This window comes from Dermacentor silvarum, chromosome 4, assembly GCF_013339745.2.
Source record: "Dermacentor silvarum isolate Dsil-2018 chromosome 4, BIME_Dsil_1.4, whole genome shotgun sequence".
In the NCBI taxonomy this organism is placed as follows: domain Eukaryota; kingdom Metazoa; phylum Arthropoda; class Arachnida; order Ixodida; family Ixodidae; genus Dermacentor; species Dermacentor silvarum.
In genome coordinates this window covers 138919929-138942671 of record NC_051157.2, presented here as the reverse complement: position 1 = coordinate 138942671, position 22743 = coordinate 138919929, and the positions used below count along the sequence as shown (strand labels likewise).

General features: G+C 48.5%; 1 protein-coding gene across 3 annotated transcripts in view; it reads left to right on the top strand.

The window, feature by feature from the left end:
* Positions 1–22743, top strand: part of LOC119450661 (ets DNA-binding protein pokkuri-like) — a 145680-nt gene that overhangs the window by 5168 nt on the left and 117769 nt on the right. Inside the window, exon 1 of one of the 3 annotated variants that reach the window (XM_049666124.1) lies at positions 15749–16634. The exons of 1 other annotated variant lie outside the window; for it this stretch is intronic. In XM_049666124.1, the coding sequence (XP_049522081.1) occupies positions 16403–16634 (232 nt within the window). In that variant the 5' untranslated portion in view covers positions 15749–16402. Of the gene's footprint in view, positions 1–15748; positions 16635–22743 lie in introns of those variants that run through there. One more of the 3 variants, XM_037714174.2, reaches the window with a different exon arrangement.

Below are 22743 nucleotides of genomic sequence, written 5' to 3'. Positions count from 1 at the left end.
AGTAAACCCACGACGTGATGTCCAACTGATACCGAGAGGAAGACACCCAGACGTTCACCTTCCAGTTAGCTTCACTAAAACATCTTACATATTATATTACTCGAACTCAGCGCAGGCAACTAAGAACAGGATCAATCAGAAGCGTTTCATGCTGATTGCGAGAGATTTTAAACGTCATTTTCATTTTGCTTTCGCTTTTGATGCAATATCTCGGCGTGCAAAATTGTGGAGATAGCGCCTGAAGTGTATAGGAAACTGAGGCAAGCACTAGCTTTTTGCGAGGGTGCAACCGAACGGTGTCAAGCCCGAAAAAAAAAGAAAGAAAGAAAAAACGTGACTTCGACCTCGCGTATACATACACGAGCTGTGCTATGTTCGCGCCCATATCGGGAGTGCTCACTAAGGGTCCGAGCTCCTCTTCCCCGCCGCAGTATCTGGATTCAACTCGCCCGGGTAGTCTAGCCGATTCAACTCGCTTGTCGCATGTCCGCTTAGAGTATAAGGTCCCGCCGCGGTGGCTCGGTGCCTATGGTGCTTTGCTGCTGGGTTCGATTCCCGACTGTAGCGGCGCCATTCCGACGGGGTGTGGAATGCAGTAACGCTCGTGTATCTGGCTTTGATTGCACGTTTAAGGAACCTCATGCGATCGAAATTACATACATGAGATGCCGTACCTTACAACGGCAGCCCGCGATATGGTTTGGGACATCAAAGGCCGGAATTTGAGTATAGATAACTGAGAATATGAGCACACTTGAAGGGGGCACTCGCTCTTTTCGTTGTTACTTAACGCGAGTAGCTTTCATTGGCTCTTTCCCACGGAGGCGGAGCCTGCGCACAGAGTAGTAAGTAAACCGGAAGAGAAGGAAAGGCGTAGGCGTCGCGGCAAAGATTGGCAAACTTTGTGGGTCGGCAAGCGTCGGCCCAAGGTGCTGCTGCGATGACTGTCAGAAAATGAACAAGGACCGTAATGAACAAAAACGTTTTAACGCCGTGTGTTCGTACGAACAAATTCCAGCCAATCCTGATACTGTGCATATCATTAGGGAAGGTGTCTGGACAATGGCAAAAAAAAAAACGAACAAAAAAAAAAAGCTTAGTGAACCCAGCCCCAGAAGTTGGAAAAGCGGAACGAGAGGCCTCTGTATACGACCGCCTGGAAACAACCTAGAAACAAGAAATCTTGCGCCAAGGACTTTCGCACAAATAACTCAGCCTATTCTGAGAGATATATATATTCGCTTATACTCCGACAATCATCTTCGATGATCCGTGAATATAATTATTTCTCGCATTACGTAAAATGCTTCTCATGCCGAATTTGAATCTATAGTGCATGCAAGTTTCTTTCTTCCTATTTGCGAAGGTTCAGCTTTGCCAGCTTTGTTCAGCAGGGGTTGCACTGTGAACCATTCTCTGGTGTTACCGTCACGCGGTTGCTTGACCCCTATAGACTTACGCACTTGTGCCTTCCACTGACGTACGTACGTCGGCCGCACGCACTTATACGAGCGGTATATAAGCACTTGTAGACATTGTCTGGGTGATGCGGCCACGTGCTGCCTCTGATTAAATACGCCCTGACCAGTACATGACAATGGATTTTATGCCCCTCGTACGCGTAGTGGTTGCGTAGGGCTTGTCTGTGCAACCGCCTTGCATGCCATTATGTGCCTCGTGCAGTCGCGGTTTGAACAGAACGGACTGAGCTCTTTCGAAACATCGCCTCTCGATCAAAACCGCGACCGTTGTAAGGAACGTGGACGGCAGGGTGGCCTTTGTTCTGCCATTTCCTCGCGTTCTTTTTCCTATTTCTTTACTTATTCGCCTTAGTCACACAGGCGCTCCCTGCATGTCCACCTTTCCGGTGAAATTTCAGCAGAGAATTAAGCGCCCTGTGAAGCTTAATTTTAGTGTCTTGGTCGCCAGTCTACTTCGCCTCGATATGTGCTATTTTTTTATTTTTTTTATTTTTTTTTTACCGCCTCGAGTGAACACCTGGTATACAGAAGTGCGGTTCCAGCACGGAATTCAATCGACGCGCGTTAAAATTTGCAGCGCCTATTTCAGTGGTTATCAGGCTGCAGCCTTGATTGCGACGTCAGTTGATTGCTCGGAAGAAAAAAAAAAAGCGCTAGCACGCGTCCTACAAGCTTCGTTTGACACCTTGCAGACGACAGTGAACTGTCGGGCTAGTTGGTTTGATCACACGAAGCGGTTCATCGACGACAAACTTGCAGCGCACGAAACAACAGGAATAAGGGAGATTGACGCGTATACTAAGATAATAGAGAAGACCAGGACGTTTCTGCGGCGATAACAAAATTAACTCATCACGATGGAAGCGTAGATATGAACACCCATTCCCCATGCAGCTCCAGAACCACCTCTACCCGAAGAGGATATTCAGGAGTTGAGAACTGCACCAGAAACGAACGCACAGAACGAAATTGGCTGGGGAGTTGTCAATGCGCGTAGAACAGAGGAGGAGAAGGTGGATGCGCATAACACACCGCGGCATGGTACGACGCGGAGTCCAATGCGACGCGCTTTGCATCTGAACGATATGGTCGCTTGGCCGACTTTTGGAGCCTCTCCGAACCTGACGGAATACTTTGGAAGCTCTTCCCCATACTGCTGTTAGTACGACTTGCTGCTCGATGCTTCACACGCATAGTGTATGGTGCGTGCGGCTGCACCTTGACGTCCTTTTCGCATATCTCTAAAGGCACAAGAATACCAAGGATCGCGAGCTCCGAGCGCGCAGCTTGCGATCCTGGGATGACGTCATATCGCCGTCTTCGCGGTACTCACCGCTAGGGGTGCCTGTCGTCTGCTAGTGGGCAGTGTGAACGTGGTTGCTGGCGTTACGGCCTTGCCGCAATTACTTCGGAGAGATTCGCTACCCGTTTTTTTTTTTTTTTTTTTTTTTTTTTTTTTTTCAAGTAGGCTCGAGTGAGATTTCGCTCCAGTTGACTTTTTAAGAGATATGTAGGCTCGCCCCAGCTGCGCTCGGCGTTGCTGACTCGATGAAGGCGGACACTTGAGCCGTTACGCGGTAGTGACGTCAGTGCGTGCTCACAGGGAGCTTGAGGAGCGCGGTCACGGTCCTTTCTCGAGCGCTGGTAATAAAGCGCAAATCTGGGACACGGTTGTGTCGCCTTGAAATATGCCGGGGGGTGCCCGCGACGGCAGCGGGGTTCGAGCGCGCAACCTGTTGTGGACGTGTATGCGGTTACTGTGTATCACGAGGCCATGGCTTCGGTGATAAGTCGCACAAAAACCTGCATAGCGCGAGTCTCAATAGAGGACATTGTGAAATTCCGTAAACATGCCTTGCCACACATTTAGTTTGCCTATATAGACAAGGTGACCGACCCCTTACTTGCAGCACTGCCGATGCTGACAGCCTCGCGTTCCGGAAGCTTTGCACACGGAACGAGGATGGAGGTCGGTGGTCATGCTGGCGCCGGTCCACGCAGTAGCGCGTTCTCTCACTGCGACCAGCCGCTAAGTGATCTAAATTGGCTTTGCCTTGTCCGTTACGCTGACGATGTCGTAGTCGACGACACGGCGATATTTTCGTCGATCAGGCCACCTCGTCAACCACCAGCTTCGTGACAGGAAAAGAAAACTTATTCACAACTGCCATCTCTACAACGGTTCAAACCCATGCTTTGCGCTATCGCGCATCAACAGCGCTGGCGGATTGCTGCAAGGTTTATTATCACTCCACAGCGACTCTAATAGCGGTGGGCCGAACAAGCAAATTCAGGTTGTTGGTGGAAAACAACACAGAACGCCACGACGGCGACAGTGCCAGCAACGATAACGCCACGTAACCAAGGAAAGAAATTGCTCAAATATTGTCGGTGGCAGTGCGCCTCTTTGCTCCATCAATTATAGTGTATAGAATTCCTGGCGTCCGAGTTTATTAATCCTCAAGCGAAGCTTTAAATACGACTCTCCTGCATCGGGAAAAGCAAGACGCGCCTTTAACACAGCAACTTCCGCATCTCTGGCGGCTCAAGCATTGATATACGCAAACAATTTAAGAAAGGGTGTAAGGAAACTTGATTGTTGAACGTCATCTAAAATGCCACGCTGCCGAAACGTCGGCCGGGTATGTGCTTGAAAACGTTGTCTATATATATACTGACTGATGGAAAAAGAAAGTATGACCGTTTTATACACAAATTATCGTAACTTGCTGCACCGGCCACAAGGCCAAGCTTACGATAAAACACAGTAAATCAAACAAAATGATCGTGATGCGGTAAGATTTCCCGAACTAAGCCTATTGAAAGAGCAAGATGTTGAGCCGCCTTGAACAAAGAAAAAATAAAGCATATTCCTTTGCCCAAGCAGTTGCGAACAAAAGAAAGGTTCCATAGCTGTAGAGATTTAAACTAGGTAAATATAGCCTAAATTTAGACATCAGGAGTCTCGGAGTGCTCAAACTTGTCCGCGTATGCATTTCGAACTCCACAACACGCACCACTATATGTCACAGGGAGAGGAAGTTCCGTACACCGTAGAGAAGGTAAAGTCACAACCTATTTGTATAATCCGCACTTTTCATTCAGTAATATCATATCCTTTATAGCTGTCGTCTAAGATGTAACTTATTCTTTTTCTTTCCAAAATCAAACTTAAGTTACGTTCTCACACGACCGCACCCTTCCCCACAACCAACCGCTGGCTTCTTCTCCAGTACCCGTATTCACAATACCTTCTTACGCTATAGTAAAGTTCGTAAGAACAAGAACAGTCCAATAGGGACAGCCAACATATCATTAGCAAACTCCGCCGACCATATCAGTGAAAGTTCTTACGATTACAAACGTTTGTCAGTTCGGCTCCAGTACCCCGCAATTGGGTGTGCGCAAAGGAAAATAAGGAAGTGCTGTTCACAGGAGGCGAATGCTACCGTTGCCGTAAATTAGTTCAGAGCCTTAGGAATCGCTGAAGTCTGCTGCTTCGTTCATAGCCCGATGCCCGCCATCTTGGACACGCCAGGCAGGTTGTGCGGGGAAGCGTATACTCGCAAGATTTCATATATATATATATATATATATATATATATATATATATATATATATATATATAACATTCGGTCATGTCCTCCGTCATCGCTATCTTCCGTATTGATCTATGATGTTTGGCGAAAGACGCGTGAAAGCCTGCCTGCCTCTCCCCCCCCCCCCCCCCACCCGTTTTCTCCGAGTATAAATAATACCGTGTGTCCATCATATAGACAATTTTCGTAATTGCAATTCCGCCTACAAGCTCGTATACAGTCGAACCCGGATATATAGAATCTGAAGGGGATCGCAAAAAAAAGTTTGATATGTAGGTAATTCGATATATAAAATAAAAACGATATACGAAAATTTTCAAGGGGATTTTACTGCTGTTCGTTATACGCAATAATTCGTTATATGCGGGTTCGATATATGCGAGTTCGACTGCATGCGCGCACGGTGTTCGATGGGCAGCAGCCCTATACTTTTTCGTATACATGCCGGCACCGCCGTCGCCACCGCCTATTAGCGACGTCACGCTCTGAGGCCCGTCGATACAAGAACTCTCGATAGTTTTGACGTGCGCGCAGAAAGAAAGAAAGAAAGAAAGAAAGCAATAAAGAAAGAACGAACGAAGACGCGGAACCGAGCAGTATAGTGTATCCGTCTCGTTATCGGCTGCTCCTATTGTTGGTTTGAGGGCTGCCCTTCCCATTTTATCGCAGCTACCTCGAGTCCCGTCGGTCGTATCGACGTTCTCCGCCAGATGGGCCTGCACGTTCAACCTGTCATCAATGTCGCCTCTCGTAGCCCTTACCGTTTTTTTTTTTTTTTTTCGATATTTCCTTCCGCACAAGAACGCTCGCCGTATCTCATGGTCCTGCCTTTAACGTCGCCGTGGTATCGAGCGCACTTACGTCAGAGCAGGAGACAAAAAAAACGAAGAAGGACTTCAGGCGCCAGGTTGTATAGGCGCAGAGGTCAGCGAAATAACGCTCAGGACCGCGAATGACGAAGGTCAACGAAGAACACCGAGCGAATGACACGAGTTAGGCTGCCTCGCTGCTTCGTGATGTGGTGTGCGTGCGTGTGTGTGTGTGTATGGGTCGCCAGTGAGGTAAACAAAACAACGGCTGGGCATCTTGGGGCGTCTTTCGAATAAGAGGCTCGTAGTTCTGCATGTAACTTCGTCTCCCCCCACCCCGACCCTTTTATTTTTTATAGGAAGGAATATAATTTGAGCGGAGACGACGATGTTGGTGACGATTGTCGTCGCCTTCGTCTCGTTGCCGAGCGCCGATTGGACGGCTCGCTGATGTATTATGCGCGCGGGCCCAGCCCTTGCTGCTGCTGTTCGCATTTCTTAACAGCACCCTTCCGTGCTTCGGCGTTAGTGACGAACGGCGCAGCTTGCGCGTGTGCGTGACCTTTACGGAACGGATGCGAGGCTCGGGTCTTCCTTCTCGGTGTCGTCAATTGTGTCCGCGGCGCGAAAAAAAGAAAAAAAGAAAAAAAAAAACAAAGAAAGGGGAAACGTACCGAACGCGTTCAATTTCTTTTTTTTCGTTTATTTTCCTCTCTCGTTCTCCGCTTCCCTTTTTGCGCCTGTCGCACAAGCGCTGCGCAAATCTGAAGAAAGTGGGAGGAGCCGCGGGATCGAATCCCGACGGAGGCGACCGCATTTCGACGGGGGCAGGATGCGAAAAAATGCTCGTGTAGTTAAATTTAGCTGCACGTTAAACAACCCCAGGTGGTCAAAATTAATCCGGAGTCTGCCCTCACAATACGGCGCGCCTCCTAATCAGATCGTGGCGAAGCGGACGGAAGTATATTTAACCGGTCAGCAATCAAGGTAAGCAAGAGACGTTTAGATTATTGGTGAAAAAAAAAATGAAAAAAGAGAAATGCTGGGAAGAGGTCGATAGGACGGGATCCGTTAAAGGCACAGATAACTGTGCAAGGCGGATATAGAGGTTTTAAAGAAGAGAGAAAAGATTAAAAAGGTGTAGGCAATATTTTAGACTGATATGCGTGCCCAGCACACCTGATTAGCTCATGCAGGCTATAGGTGAATGTCTGTCACCGCCCAATTTCGAAGGGGATGCGAATAAATGATCATCGTGGTTTTGGCACTTACAAACCTAAGAATTTAATGGTAATTTCTGGAGTAAGTGGGACACTCGGATGAATTTTAGTAAGTTCAACTGCACTGTCAATTACGCTTCTGCAACAGCAAAGCGGGCACTCTTTCCGTAAAATGAAACTTTTTGAGTTAAATAATAATAATAATAATAATAATAATAATAATAATAATAATAATAATAATAATAATAATAATAATAATAATAATAAAGACGCCAAAGCGAAAAACGTGCGGCGATGGCCCCGCGTAGTCCCGGTAGCATCTCGGCCTGACGTCATGAATTTCGGCGGCGTCTGTCTACTCTGATCTAGTTCAACGTTTGTCAGCAAACAACGACTGCATTGCATTCAGAGACAACCGAATAGCATACAACTAGCAAACCGAAGGAACTTTGCACGCGTCTGAAAAGCCGTAATACGAGAAGATACCTTGAAACGCGTGACGTGACATGGGATACCGGCGCGAAATTCAAAACGGGGAAGTTTGCCCTATAGATTCCCTCCACTATCAATCCCCCCCCCCCCCCCCCCCCCAGTCTGTAGCTAGTCTGTAGAGCTCTGTAGTCTGTAGCTAGTCTGTAGCTGTGTGGCTGTGGCTTTTGGCTGTGGCTTGGCTGTGGCTTTGCGCTGCCGAGCACCACCAGGCCGCGGATTCGATCCGGGCCGCATTCCGATGGGGGCGGAATGAAAAAAAAAAAAAGAAAAAAAATCCCACGCCCTGTGGGAATCGATGTTCTGCCAAGCAGTGTGCGGGGAGCCTACCAAGTTAACGAATCGACCATGAGAGCACCAAGACGTAGGCGGCTCTTTCATGACCTACATGACACGCATGTCATGACATTCATGTCATGAGTCCTCAGGAGTCCCTTTAGCTACACCTATGAGACCTTAGGGCGAAAGCCTTAGTCATACTCGTGACTATGACTTCTACCACCTTCCTTTAGTGTTTCCTTCACTTAGTACCGACGTCCGAACCCACTCCAGTGGTTTTTGAGTGTTATTAATTTTTCGCTGAGTCATTGTCAGTTTTGCTGAGTCATGCTCATGACTATGATTTCTACCATCATCCTTTAGTGTTTCCTTCACTTAGTGCCCACGTTCTAACCCATTTGAGTAGTTTTTGAGTGTTAACCTTTTTCGCTGGGTCATTGTCATGACCTACATGACACGCATGTCATGATATTCATGTCTGATGGCTACCAAGTTAACGAAACGACCATGAGAGCATGACCTACATGACACGCATGTCATGATATTCATCTCGTGACATATCAGTTATGTTCGTCATATACTCTTCATAGAATGCCAATTTTGGTACCTACCAAGTTGACGAAACGACCATGAGAGCACAAAGTCGTAGGCGGATGATAGATAGATAGATAGATAGATAGATAGATAGATAGATAGATAGATAGATAGATAGATAGATAGATAGATAGATAGATAGATAGATAGATAGATAGATAGATAGATAGATACGGTCAAAGTAGTGTTTTTTTAACGGTCAAAGTAGCAAATGTTCGCCAAGAAATGCTTCGCATTTAAAAAAACGCCCGTGTACCGTGCATTGCATTGGGCGCACGTTAAAGAACCCTAGGTAGTCAAAGTCCCCCACTACGGCGTGCCTCATAATCGGATCGTAGTTTCAACACGCAATACCTCGGAATTAAATACATATGCTTACTTCGGCGGCAGTGTTTCAGTCATAGAGTTTCACACCATAAAACCTAGAGGGAAATGTGGCGCTGCTGCGCTGTGGTATGCATGGGAATGCCGGTATATTGTGGATTCGGATTGGCATCGTTCTTGGAGAGCCAGAACGCCTTGAAGACGCGCCTGGCTAGCACCGTTCTGTTTGTCACAATGATTCATTTCCTGCTAAAACAGGACGTAAAAAACTTTAGCTTTAGCTTTATTATTACACAAAAACATATTTTGTTTAATTTTGAGGACATACTATTGGATGCACAATTATATGAAACGTAAAAAGTATCAGCTGGCCGCTAAAGTTGGAGGGCAGACTACAAGATTCTCGCTAGCTTTGGAACAACTTGTCGTCTGTTCTTGCTTTTCTTCACTTGATGCTGCATTGTAGGTGAATAAACTTTATTGAGAGATGTAATATGGGTGAATGAAAGCCTTTTATGTAGATTTTATTTTAAGAACGCGTTATTTGTGTAGCCATATCCATGTTTTAGACAAAGCCTCGTACAACACCAGCCAACACAAGCCTCGCAAACACATATCCCGTCATTCCCATGAGGGCACGACAGCCCTTTAAGAAACTCGCATAGACGGTGGCGCCAGTTTACCCTCTAGGTGTTATAGTGAGAAACTCTATGGTTTCAGTTGCCCCTTTACCCTATCTTTTATACAGCACACTACGAAAGTGCAGACACGTGTGCGGCCATTTCTGAAAGAGGATGTACGTTTTTCGCTTATAATATAACTGTTCTCTACTTTCGTGCACATCTTTCACTTTTCTCTCTCTCTCTCTTTTGCGCGTTGCCATCGCCGGCGTGAGCAGCTTTGGTCCGGGTGAGCGGATGTTAAAAAGCTATACGAAGACAAGAGGAGCGCACGAAGGCGTGCTGCGAGCAATGGCGGGAGGGAACGGACGGGTTATATATCTGGGGCTACACGTACATACAGGCGCGCGCACTGGCTGCATCCACCGGAACCAGCAATGACGGAAAGCAGGAAATGCAATGTCGGTAACCGCGGGGCAGGTGCGGGGTTCGTGCAGTCGCGTCGGCGTCACTTGTGATTCCGTCGTGCGAGCTGACTCTATCCCCCCCACCCATTTTTTTTTTTTAAGCAGCACCAAGGAAAAAAAAAAAAAAAAGGAAATATATTGCTTCCCCTTTCGTGCTAGCGGCGCGGATGAGCTGGAAGCATACCTGCGTCCTCCGCTACAGCCACAGATATAGGCTTCGCCCTTGTTTCACCGTGGCGCATAGAACAGGTAAACTTATATACGGTATGACCGACGGTGTAGCTTCGATAACCGAATCTGTGGGACGATTCGGAGAGCTCTACGCTCGTGGGAAGTGTTTCTTCTTTTATTGTTATCATTATCCGGCTTTTGCCGATGATGTATCGTTTTTGACATCGTGCAGAACGCGTGAACGCTGCAAGAGCAGTCTCGACTCGGATGCAGATGTTTCGAAGTATACGTATACGGTCGGGAAATTGAAATTGAAATTTAATAGTCATGTGCGGTGGACGTTCTGTACCGGCGTAAACATCGGGGCTTCTTCGTCGAGGCGAAAGTATCGGCCTGTGCGCCTGAGCTACCTGCGTAATATTCTCGTGTTGTGTAGCCACGTATATAGTCCCCCTGCTGAGACAATCGAACGTGTTAGTATTGCAGTTGCAGTTGTTCTGAATTGCGCTTTCACCGTCATCCAAGTTCTCCGTCGTTCCCCTTTCTTTCTCTTTATCTCTCTCTGTGTTGGGTGCGTGTGCGCGTTGCTGCTGAATGCGTTGTACTAGCTTGACTATATATCTTACCATCGTTAACCTCCGTGTTCTTTCGTTCTTTCGCATCTGGATCTTCACTGAACTTGGACATGCTCGCAGTCGATCATAGCCGTAGGCGTCCTGTTGTAGTGCTAGTTCAGTACGAACACGTTTTTGTCGCTGTAATAGTGCCTACTGGGGGATGGGCAGTGGGATGAGTATAGTGTAGGCTTTAGCGACGCCTTAGCCGTCGAAAGCGATTTATTAACCGAGAGTCCTTGGACCGCACGATTGAGAGTCGTTTCCTACACGCTGCCAGCGTTTGCTACGCGGCTTACGATGCCTGCGCAGAGTAACCGCCAGGCGGCGATAAAGGCAGTTCTGGTCTGTAGGGTGAGAAGAGAGCGCATCGATTGAGACACCCTGTCCTGGGCCTTACCTCTCCTACTATCAATCCACGTCACAATACCAGCGTATGTACTACAGAGGCGCTATGTATATGCTTAAGGTTTGCTTCCTTCAGGAGCCCGTAATGTTATGCACGCTAGTTGAACAAATAGTGGAGATGAAGAGGAACAATGTCAGCATCGGGTCTTTTGATTACAAGCGAGGTTTATCGCTGTCAGTGCTTTGTAATTTGGGTGAAACAGCGATTTCCTTTTCCTTGTTCTTTTTTTTTTTTTTGGTAATGTTGTGTTGTTGACTTCGACTCATGACGCTCGTAAAGCTCACCCCAGAAATCGCCACAACGACAACGTCGAAATTGCGCCGCAACACATCCATGCCTCTTGCCGCAGGTGATTTGTTTCATTATCGCCACGCCCCAATGTGGAGGGGGGGGGGGGGGATAACTGCGTGCTACAATTTGCTTCCTTGGTGAAATTTCTGAAATAGTAAAAATGGCACCTCGTTTTGCTCGTTGGTGGGAGCAAAAGCAACGTCTTGTGTGCTGGAGGAAGGAAAGGACGACGAGACAGCATTGCGCAACGCAGTTAAAACCTATAGCTAACATTGGATCAGTGGAATTCGTCCGAATTTACGAGCGCACGCCTTCGTAACCTGGGCCCTAATTTACAGCTCCGTATTCCGTCCGGTGTCTCACGGCGTTACTGCACCCTTTTCTAAGCCCACCTATGGCCTGGAGTGGCATTTTCCAATGCCTGCACACGTAAATGTCACTTTGTGACATTTATGTGTACAGCGACATGATAGCGCCCCTTCCTTTGCGAGCGCCCTCGTTTCAAGCAGCAGTGAGCAGCGATCGCCTTCACGCTAGACTATAGCTGGACAAGCCGTCCAATGGCAGGAAGCAAAATTGTTGGACACTGGCCTACACGGACGTACATCAGTGCTAGCCACTATATAGAAGCTGCTGCGTTACGTAAGATATATGCACCGAATTGTGAGACAAATTGTGAGTGCGCACTGTGTGGTGTTGTGTACGTCTCAGTGGGAAATCGACATTGTGTATGACTATCTTGCGCCTTCACAGCGTGTGTTAACATAGTGTGTGGCAGCGGCCGCATAGACAGTTCTATATCCTTCATTCTTTCCTTCTTGTCTCTCATCTTTCGTGCCCCTTTTCCCCTTCCCCAGTACAGGGTAGCCAACCGCAGATACACTGAGCGAGTCTTTATTCCAGATATGCATTTACATATATATGCATGGCTGAGGAGAAGGAAAAGCAAGACGCCATGTGGCGGCTTAACGGTGTTCCCTTTGGTTTTGTCTCTCTCTGTCTCTATCTCCTTTAAAAACATGAGTGTCGACTAAACACGCGATAATAACCGTGTCGGGAGAAAATGTTTACAAAGCGGTTGGCAAGGCACGCGCACAAGTGTACGTCGATCATCAAACGCTACCGCGACCCAAGCGCACTGGGCCCAGTCCGCCGAGTAGGGTAACGTGTTGGGCCGACTCTGTGACGGAGAAAAAGGCGATAGGCATGGATGGCTTCGCGGAGAGTAGCCTTGCAAAGGCTGGCTGCGTGACGTAATGCCCCCTGCTAGTTTTATTTCCTTCCTCTGTGGTCGCGTGGCAGTAGGCGAACAGGGGCTACCCATAACTGCCTCGAACTCGTTCTCGAGAGAGCTCCGGAGAGCAGCTTTAACGGAGTGCTTTCGTAGTAGGATCCACATTCGCTGTGGACAGTTTTCGCGTGTGTGACAATTAGTGGGCATTTATCGAACTAAGGCAACGCGGGCGGCCCGTCGCTTCCGGAGAGAAGCCGCTCTGGACCTTATATGGACCGCAAGTACGGCACGTTATGTACACGCACAAGTGGGAGCAGTATTCCTCAATGTGATTACTCAGAATACGGCACGAGTACACGTTAGACGATGCAAAGTCTCTTAAGACACGCCCACCAAACTCACACACACGAACACGCACATACGCAGTTTTTGCCCCACAGCTTATTACATTCTACCTAAGTAATATTGTAAATAACGAATGGGGTGACGAATGGGGTAACTCCATTTGGCACAGGGAGACATTCGCCGCGCAACCTAATTACACCGGCCCAGGGGCCGGTATGACGTAAGCATTTCTTTCGCTCGATTCCAATCCCTTTTTCCATCATACGCTGCTCATTAACCAGTCGATAATGGTGATAAAGGACGCGAAGCGCGGCTCGGAGCACTGACGCGCAGCTCAAAGATCAAAGGAATTTGTAACAGAATCGTTACATTATGCCGGTCCTCTACGCGTACGCGAGTGTGTGCCGATGCCTCCGCTCGTTGTGCGCGTTCCCGCACAAAAGGAGAAAGCACGTGGCAACGGAGGATGCTCTCCCGAGCATCGGGCGTTGTTTGCCGGCGAGAGAGATGTAGGGGGGGGGGGGTCTGCCTGGGCGGCGCGCAGTGCGCACAGCGGGGCGTGCATGCGCACGACGCCGACACCTGTGCGCTCGCCGGAAGTGCCGCAGAGCCCCCCTCTAAACCCCCCCTCCTCCTTCGCCCCCCTGCTGAGCCCTAGGCGCGACCTTCTTTCTCTGCACGGCGGGAGTACGCGCTGCTCGCGCTCGCTGGCCGCAATCCTTTCGGCGACAGAAAGTAACCGTTTTGACACCGTCGCTTTGCGGACAAGCGCAAGCTCCGGTTTATTTTATGCGTCACTTCTGAAAATGAGGGGGAGGGGGGCGGGGCGAAAGGAGGTGTGTGTGCTGGGTTGAGGGGGGGGGGGGGGCGGCACTGCAGGTGATTAGAGAGAACAAACGGACTTGACGTTGTTGGCCTTGGTTGGTGGGGTCAGCAGAATTTTCTTTCGTAAGTTCGTTTCGCCAATGCCTAGCCGCCTTCGCTAATAATATGTCCAGCATCAGGATTGGCTGCAATGTTCTCTTAAGAAAAATTCTAGCGTGAGAAGTTGTGAATTCGGGACCTGAACATGTTGAGTGCGGGAGAAGCAACACAAATAGTAGGAAGACGAGACAACGAGAGAGCGATGGAGAACAAAGCGCTCCTGCGTTGTATTCCCTCATTGTTGCGGTGTTTCTACCGCGCTCAACGTGTTCGATTCTAGAGAGAACGTACTGTGGGGAGAACGTTGCTGCAGGTTCCTGGGCTTGAACGACCCTGCTTCTCGAGCGAACTTCTCGAACGGTCCTGGACTCGAACCCCTTCCTCCTCTCCACCGAGTTGAGCACAGCTCCTTCCCTCGGCTAATGAAGACGCTACACATTCTCAGGAATTGACAGAAGTAGTCAATGAAGTGCAGTGATCACTTCTGTAGAGGCGCGGCGCTAGCGTCCAGTTTCTTGAGGCGAGGTGGAGTGTTGAGCGAAGGTATACTTTCTAGAATGCGAGTTCTAGAATGTTAATGCACAGAAAAGTCAACCCTCAGCGTATACCGTCGAGATCGCAACCTCTTCACTCCTCCTACGCGACACCTGCAAACACCTTCGGAATGACTGATGCGTGAAAGACAGCGAAGATGCCAAAAGCGATTCCTGTCCTCACACCTTTGAGAAATACTGGTTGGCGGTCTCTGTTTGCCGAGTGTTCTTAGTGACGGCTCATATGTAGGATGCATTAATTGTTGCACGAACGGGTCAGTTTCCACCGGGCGTACAAATCTAGTCGCTGCCCTCCAACATGGAGCCGGGAAAAAAGCGACGGGAGAAACAAACATTGCGGAATACTGAGCAGCAGTAGAAGTAAGTTGTCTATTCGAATGATGTATACGAACGCAAAGCAACATTTATTTTATAATCGTTGAAAATTAGGTACGTTTCAAAACAGAAAGGTTCTTTGTTCTTTGGATAACATTTGATGGATAACATTTGATACCGAGCAAGCCGCCGCATGCCGGCCTTCACCGCAGCCTCTCTGAAAGATTTAAAGCACTGCAAGCGATGACTGTTGTAACCTTTCACCGGTTAATACAATCTTGCCGCCTTGACGTCCCCTCTGCTAATGCAATTCTGAAGCATGCGGTACACGCTAGGGAGTTTTCGAACAACGAATCAAGCCGCAGCGCACGGCGCGATTCGTCCGCTAATCTCACAAAATATGATAGCATACAGATTCAAAACGAACAAGCTGAAAATGGCTGGAATAAGTCGCTGCGCTTACATTTTATTTAAGACCTCCGAAACGTGTACAGTCGCGAGCAAAAAAAGTATATACGCCACGGATGCCGCGATATTTTTTTTTTTCGGAACCTACTTTCCCCCTTTTTTGACCGACACAATTTATTGAAACGATTTCACGTTGCGCGGTTGTGCTGTAAAACATTTCTATTTTCTTCCGGCGCCGTGGTCCGCGGACTTTTGCCCCCGACTGTATACTTTGGGGGACTATTTACATGCCTATAGAAACCGAATACAGAAGGATTACACGTTCTACGTAATTAAGCGATGCAGGCGTTCCGATCAGCTATTTTTTTTTTCTGTTCGCGTTTTAATTTATGCTGATGTTAATACATATAGCATACGCGCGTATATGTTTGACGGGATTCGAATCTTGGGAGCACGCGCGGGCGTCGCTGAGAAATTGATGCGCTGTGTGCCAAGCCTCCTCCTTCTTGTAATAACATCGCTGTTCAAGGGACTCCGCCAGCCGGCCGCCGACCGGAAGTTACGTATCTTTGTCGTCGTAGCCGCGCAGCAGCGGCTGCAGCAGCAAAGGCGTCCCCGTTACAACGCAAGGTGCGTCGAACCACGGCGCGTCGCGAAGGAGTTGGAACCCGGGCGCTCCGAGTTCGGCGAAGTTATAGAGAAAGCACATGGCTGCTTCGGCGGCGTTCTCCGCTCGCTCTTCGCAGGCGTCCCTCTCCGTCAGTTCCTACATCACCGCGACCGTTTTTGTATCAACCTCTGGACAGGAGTCGACTGGACTGTAGGAAAGTGTGTTTTTCTTTTTTTGTTTTTTTTTTTTTTTTTCGAAGGAACTGTCGACTCTGCTCGCTTGGAAAGACAATGACGGACCATCTTTTCGGACAAGCCGGCGTCTGTCTCGGCTGCAACGACTGCGTTTGATTCCTACGGAGGTTGTGTGCCCGTATATCGTGTCCTGCGTTGTATGCGTGTTCAGTGCTAGAGGTTGGACAACAAGGTGCTCGCTTCCCTCGGACAAGATCGCGTCTTATCGGGGACTGTGGACGCTGGATTAGTGGTAAAGGCCGCTCTCGTTGGTTAACGAACTCTCTCGGCCCCGTGGGCTTGCGTCTTTATTCGAAGCTGCGACCTCGTTTGAAGAAGACGAACGCGCCGAGGTGAGCCCGTGGTCGTCGCGCTGGTGTCGCGCCCGAAGCGGCTTTCGTCACCGTCGTCCATGACTGGGATGTTCGATCACCGGGAGAGGCGAACGGCGCAGAAATACGACGGTCCGACTCCCTCGAGCGTCTCGGCCAACTTTGCGGCGTCCGGCCGCTCGCCACTGGCTACCGGTGCCGGCTACGGCGTCTCGAGCTACGACTGCTGCTTCTGCCGCGCCGGCTATTCCGGCGCGTTCCAACGACGTTCCGGATTGTTCGGGGTTCGACCCGAGAGCTTCAGCATGTACGGTGAGCGCACTCGACTCTATGGGCGCTTCGTGGTGAGGCCGATGTCGCGCGTACGTCTCTCTCGTAATCGGTTTAGTGTGAATGTTCGGCGTCGTATATAGACCCTCTCTGTGTTTACACACACAGATTCCCAAAGATTTCCGGTCGAGTGCTCTGCAACAACTTACAATAGCCTATAAGTCTATAGAACTCTCCTGCTCCAGTCAGTTTCGCTGCAGAGTAAGAATTCTTGATAAGTGAGTTTTACTGTTAAGTACAACTAGAAAGCTACGTGCATGAGCTCGGCGCATGGGGCACTTTTCTTATATTTGAACGCATCATGAACATCCGTCCTATAGTAAATAGTATGAGACAAAATACTTTTTTTTTTTTTGACTAACTGGACTGTCAAGAATGCATGACGGGAAGTTTTCTGGGGTCATGGATGAACCGCTGCCACAGCGTGGATAAATGGGTCTATAGTGCGGTGAATGTCGCGCGACGAAGGAGGCTTCGTAGTCCGTTTGATGCCCGAGAAGAAACAATAGCATACGGTGGGAAAACTGACGGCGTCAGAGGGCTCGGGCCTGTCGATAGAGGTGAAGCATTGCGCCGTGATTGGTGACGGTCAGCGCGGAGAAATCAAGGACGCGGTCACGTTGTCTGTTCCAAATTAAGAGGATGTGGCGAGTGAAACGTATGCCAAGACAAATGCAGCAGTGTATAAGGACGCTCACTCGCGATTGTCCGCAAAGCTTACTAGCTTGAACAGACTGTGCGTCTCGGTATTTTGGTGATTGGTTTGATCTTATTATAGTTACGGTGTCCGTGCGCCGTTCTCTCTGGTTTGTGTTCTTAATAGGGGTGTTCGAACAACACGGAAATTTCCGAATCGCTTCGAATAGGAGCACCCCCCCCCCCCCAGAAAAAAAAAAACGACCGCCAGAGATCGAATTAAATTTAAATGCGGAATATCTTCTGAAATCTGAGGTTACGCGGAGTGTGTTTGTAAAAAAAAAAAAAAAAAGTTGTCGCAGTTCACCTGAAAGGCGAAGCATCAATTGCGATAGCAATTTGTAGAGAGCTATACGGAGTTAATGATATTAGGCTTTATCAGCTGGTATAAAACTTGGACATGCAGGAGCACCGGCAACGCGCAGAACTGTTGTCGACGCCTGTCGGCGTTTGCCCGCGTTTCGCTCAAAATGCCTGCGGCGTTGGTGGACTGTGCCGGAGCCTCTGATATAAATAGGCCACTTGGTGCCGCAGCTAAACGTCGGCCCCCCTTCCCTCCCCCCCCCCGCGGCCTTGCGTGCGTGAGAAATCTGTGGTTTACGCAGAGACTTCGTAAAAAAAAATTAAAATCGGGCTTATATACATTTTCACGTGCAAGTAATACCGTTCACATTTGCACGTGCCTACAACTCAGGAACTTGTCAATGATAGTTACCTTCAATTATCTGGAGCACCATGGCAATGACATGCAAGGAAACAAGGGGACAGCTTATCACCAGGAGGTGCACGTAGTGTTCGCTGAGAGAAATGTGAACCTAGGGCACTGCGCATTGTTTTAAAAGGATGCAGGCATGCATGGTGTGACCGGTTAAACAATAAATGGAAGCAAATTACTGTAGACGCTGCTTAAAAGCGAGCCGTTTTAGTTACCTGCCCCCGTGCGTTCGCTATTGATGAAGGCCGGAAAAATCCGTTGGGATGACCAAAAATTAATGCGGTGTTCGCCCCCCACCCCTTTCATTAAGGCGTCCCTCAATCAGATCGTGTTTTGGGTGCACGCGAAACCGCAGAAATGAAGATTAATTCCGCGTTCGAGAACGAGACTCGAGTGTGGTTTTCTGGCTGTTGGCAGAAGAAGCGTCTGATATCGCGTTCAAATGCCACAGCGGCGACTGCTCTTTCGAGGGACAGGCGCGGTGAGCGATGCGCTTGCGGTGTTCACATAATGCATTCAGAAGAAGCGAGGCCTTGCTCTTCGGAGTGATGGATCGCGCGCGAACTACATAAATGGCACGACGCGTGTATACGAGAACCGAAGGGGTGTGTGTCTTTATCGCGCTGCTCTCTTTTTGTGTTTCCCTTTTTCCTTTCTTTTTTTTTATCTTTCGTCACCATCCTTCCTGTTCGACTTGCTGTATACGCTTATAGAGAACAAAATAATAACAATAAAAAAAAGAAGAAACACTGTCAGCAGATCAAGACGAGGGAAGAAACGTTTGACTTTTAAGTACAGCGCCCGGTACTTTGTATTTCCGACGATTGTGTTGCGCCCACGCGAGAGTGTTATATTGTGTAGAGGAAAACAAAAATTCGTAGAAAGGTATAGGGCCGAGTTCGCGCCATTTTTGATCTCGGGCGAAGTGGTTAGGCGCGCATACGGGGTGAAGGCGGCTGCCGCGCCTCTGAACTTGCGATTCTCTGAGTGACGGATTGCCGTCTCGAAGGAATGGCGCGGGGCTGTCACTCGAACAACGAAGGCCGGCAATGCCCGTTTTTTGGCAATGCCAAGCAGCGCTAAGCGTGATGCTCGCTAGCGAATTTCGTTACAACGCGTGTAACGGAATTCGAGGGATCCCGCACGCGGGAAACCACGTGCGTGTTTCAGGCGCGAGCCTCGGCGTGGCAGCTGCCGCGCTTGTTCTGCTGCGCGTGGGACGGATTCGCGTTTGTATGGCGAATGTGCGAGCGATCCATTGGCTCTGTTGCGTCATATATAACGCGCTTCTTCGTCGGCTGTCATTACACTTTTCCATAGCTGGCGCGGTTCCCCAGTATACGTAGGACCAAAGTGAGTTGCGTAATCGGCATAGCGGTTTAATTTTCACCACCTGGGGAAATTTTAGCGCACCAACTGGGGGATTAATTTTCAATTTAGTTAGATGAATATGACGTAATTCGTGTGCCGTTTTTTTGCCACGACTTTCTGATGATGACGAGAAAGGGGGGGGGGGGGGAGGAGGAGGTAGGGAGGGGGTCGCACAATGAGCCAAGTAATGCTTTCGCATTAAAAAGCGTGTTTTCGAGTTAGCTCGACGTAGAGGCGCTCCCTTTATACGTTTTCCAATTAAAAGAAACGCTAATATTTGCGCTCCAAGCACGGATAAAAATTTTCTGGCGTATTATTCGGCAAGATTGGTTTTTGCATTTGTGACTACCTGCAGACGAAAATTGTTGAAAACGTGCGGGGTTCTGTTCTGCCGCGCAACTGCGCTTCGCCCACAGGAAAAGCTCGCTCAATTTCTGTGGTGAGAACCAGAAGAAGCCTGGTAGCCCCCCCCCCCCTCCCCCCGCCCCCATCCACCATTTTGCTGTTTGCAAACAGCAAAATGGTGGATATATAGTGCCCGATTATAGCCTCTATGCTGGGGCACTCCGACGCTTCATTTGTAAGGCAATCGCCCATGTACCTGCTATCATAAAGCGGCTTGTATTTACTCGTAGCTGTGCCGTGTGCATCTATAGACACTGCGCCGACATTTTGTGTAGTCCGTGATCTTCTCTGTCTATTATGCACGGTCCAAGCGCGCTTTGCAACAACGCTGACCTTTCCGCGCGGTTGCGTGCCGACGGCTGTCGGAAGGTCAGCGTCGGCAACCCACTCTTTGTGTTCGCACTGTTCGCGCTTAGGTTTTCCTATCCATAGCTGCATGCGCGCGATTCAGCGAAGTTCTTCGGAAAAGGTCGTGCGCGGAAGCAAAATGAAACAAACAAAGTATTTTGCTGAAAAATAAAGCAAATATTGCGACAGCGATCGACCGTGCGGAAGCAAATAACCGCTGCATGTGTGACGCACGAGCGAAAGCGGGGTATATACGCGAAGTCCACGCGATCAAAAGAAGGCGGGGAAACAACTTGAAAACAAAAGGTCCACGAAATGTCTTTCTAATTATTGATCAACGATAGAGTTTTTCTCGTTATTGATCAACGATAGAGTTTGTGACGTTTAGCGGCGGCTGCCTGCCGAGCTAGCCAATCTGGACGCGGCCGTCTCGACATTCACACATCTCGGAGGCCACACATGGACGAAAACGATCTCGTGCGCGCGACGCAAGACGGCGCACCTGAGAAAATGAATGAAATAGAAAAAAGAAGGTGGTGCAGAAACAAATGAGCAAGATTGGTTACGATGTCGGGGTATCTCTCTATCCAGCAATAAATGTGAGCTTGACCGAGGCGTTAGGTTTTTGAGGACAGTATGGGAAATGTAAATGAAGCTGGCGGGCTGTGTGGAGACCGCGGTTAATAAAAGGCAGCGGCCAGGTTGGTGGCGCAAGGAAGTAAAAAAAAAAAAAAGTGCCATCAAGGTAACTTTCTATTGCGAATGATGTGGCGTATAAATCTGTTCTTTTTTTATTTGCCCTTCGAGACCTACAAAACGCTTAAGATTAAAAGCTTCATATGTGTAGAAAGCTTTCCAAAACGAGCTTTGCTGGCATGTGCCGCCACCGCCCCGTTTCAAAAGGGGATGCTGACATCACTATCAGTTCTAAAGGGTGAAGCCACATCGACATCAGGTTGACTTACGTTGTTTAAGTGCCTTCAAGTTTAGTGTAATTGCGAATGAGCCTGCTGAAGCGAACTTCTTGTCGTATAGGGAGAATGAAACGCCGTAGCGTTTTTTGCTATAGCTTCACTGCGTTACAAAAAGCAATTGTCGCCTGCTCTCGTCCAACGTATACTATATGGGCAAGATGAATGCAAGCAGTTCAGTCCTTGCTGGAATTACCGGTGGTTCCTCTATTTCGGGCAGCTTGGCGTGGCGGCTTCCGTCAATTTTACAGCATGGGTTCATTTGACATGGAGTCGTCGTGGCCCAGTCAATGGAACATATTTGCGAAAAATGTTACACTCACTTAGTGGAACATATGTGTGGAACAAGGATGCGAGTTTATTTGTCAGGTGAATGACAATTTTAGCCTGTTTTATGTATTGTATTATGCCTTTTTATGCGTACTGTATTTCCGCGTATGATAACTTATTTGCCAAGTTCATGTTTGAGTTGGACAGTGCTGCACCTGCCACAGTGTGCTCTTACGTTTGTCACCGGCTACAGCGTTCTCCCTTCCGCTTTCATGGTGCGGCATTTGTCTCGAAACTGATGTCGATGTGTGAACTTAGTATTACATTTGACTTGCCTCTAACTACACTGACCGGCTCAATCGGATTGCGTGCTCTAAAGACCAGTTAGGCGGTATATTGACATAAATTGCTTTGTGTGCCAGTTAATCGAACGTCGTTGTTAAAGAAAGAAGAAACAAAACGCAGTTGCGCCGCCCGCTACGCAGCCTGCTATTTGTGGTTAAAGCTGCATAGCTAATTACAGCGGCTCCTTCCAAGAAAAGAGAGAGAAAGAAAACAAATGAGAGAACGAGAGAAAAATACCGCTTAAGGGAAGTGGAAAATGCAGGTGTGAACTTCACAGGCGCTGCCGTTGTGAGCGCTGACGAGATTGCAGGCTCTTGTGCTACTTGCGCTTGCCGCTTCGTACCCCCTTTGCCGCTGTGTTGCAGACGCCGCTGCTCCCACCACTCGATTTCATGAATGCACCCAATGGGCGCATATTTGGAAGCTTCTCCTACATCGTTTTAGTACAGCGAACACCTTTTTCGTCCAGTTAACTGCGGTGGTTAAAACAGATAGATAGATAGATAGATAGATAGATAGATAGATAGATAGATAGATAGATAGATAGATAGATAGATAGATAGATAGATAGATAGATAGATAGATAGATAGATAGATAGATAGATAGATAGATAGATAGATAGATAGATAGATAGATAGATAGATAGATAGATTCCAAGCACCGCATACAGCATATGATGAGGGTTGTTCTTGAAGTTTTGTCCTTCATTCATTGGCGCACGCCGAAATCACGCAGTAAAATCGGCGCAGTTGCATTAATTAATGCAGTATCATCCCGATCGCCTATTGTCGCATGTTCCCGTCGTCTGTGTACGTGAGGATTGACGCACGATGTGACTTGAAGGGCACGAGGCATCGCGTCCGGTATTTCCGCGATCCCACGCATCTCCCTGACGTGTGCTACGGAGCCTCCCTCGCCGAACGTAACAGCGCCATCAGTGCCGCTATCGTCACGTCCTTTATTGTTTTC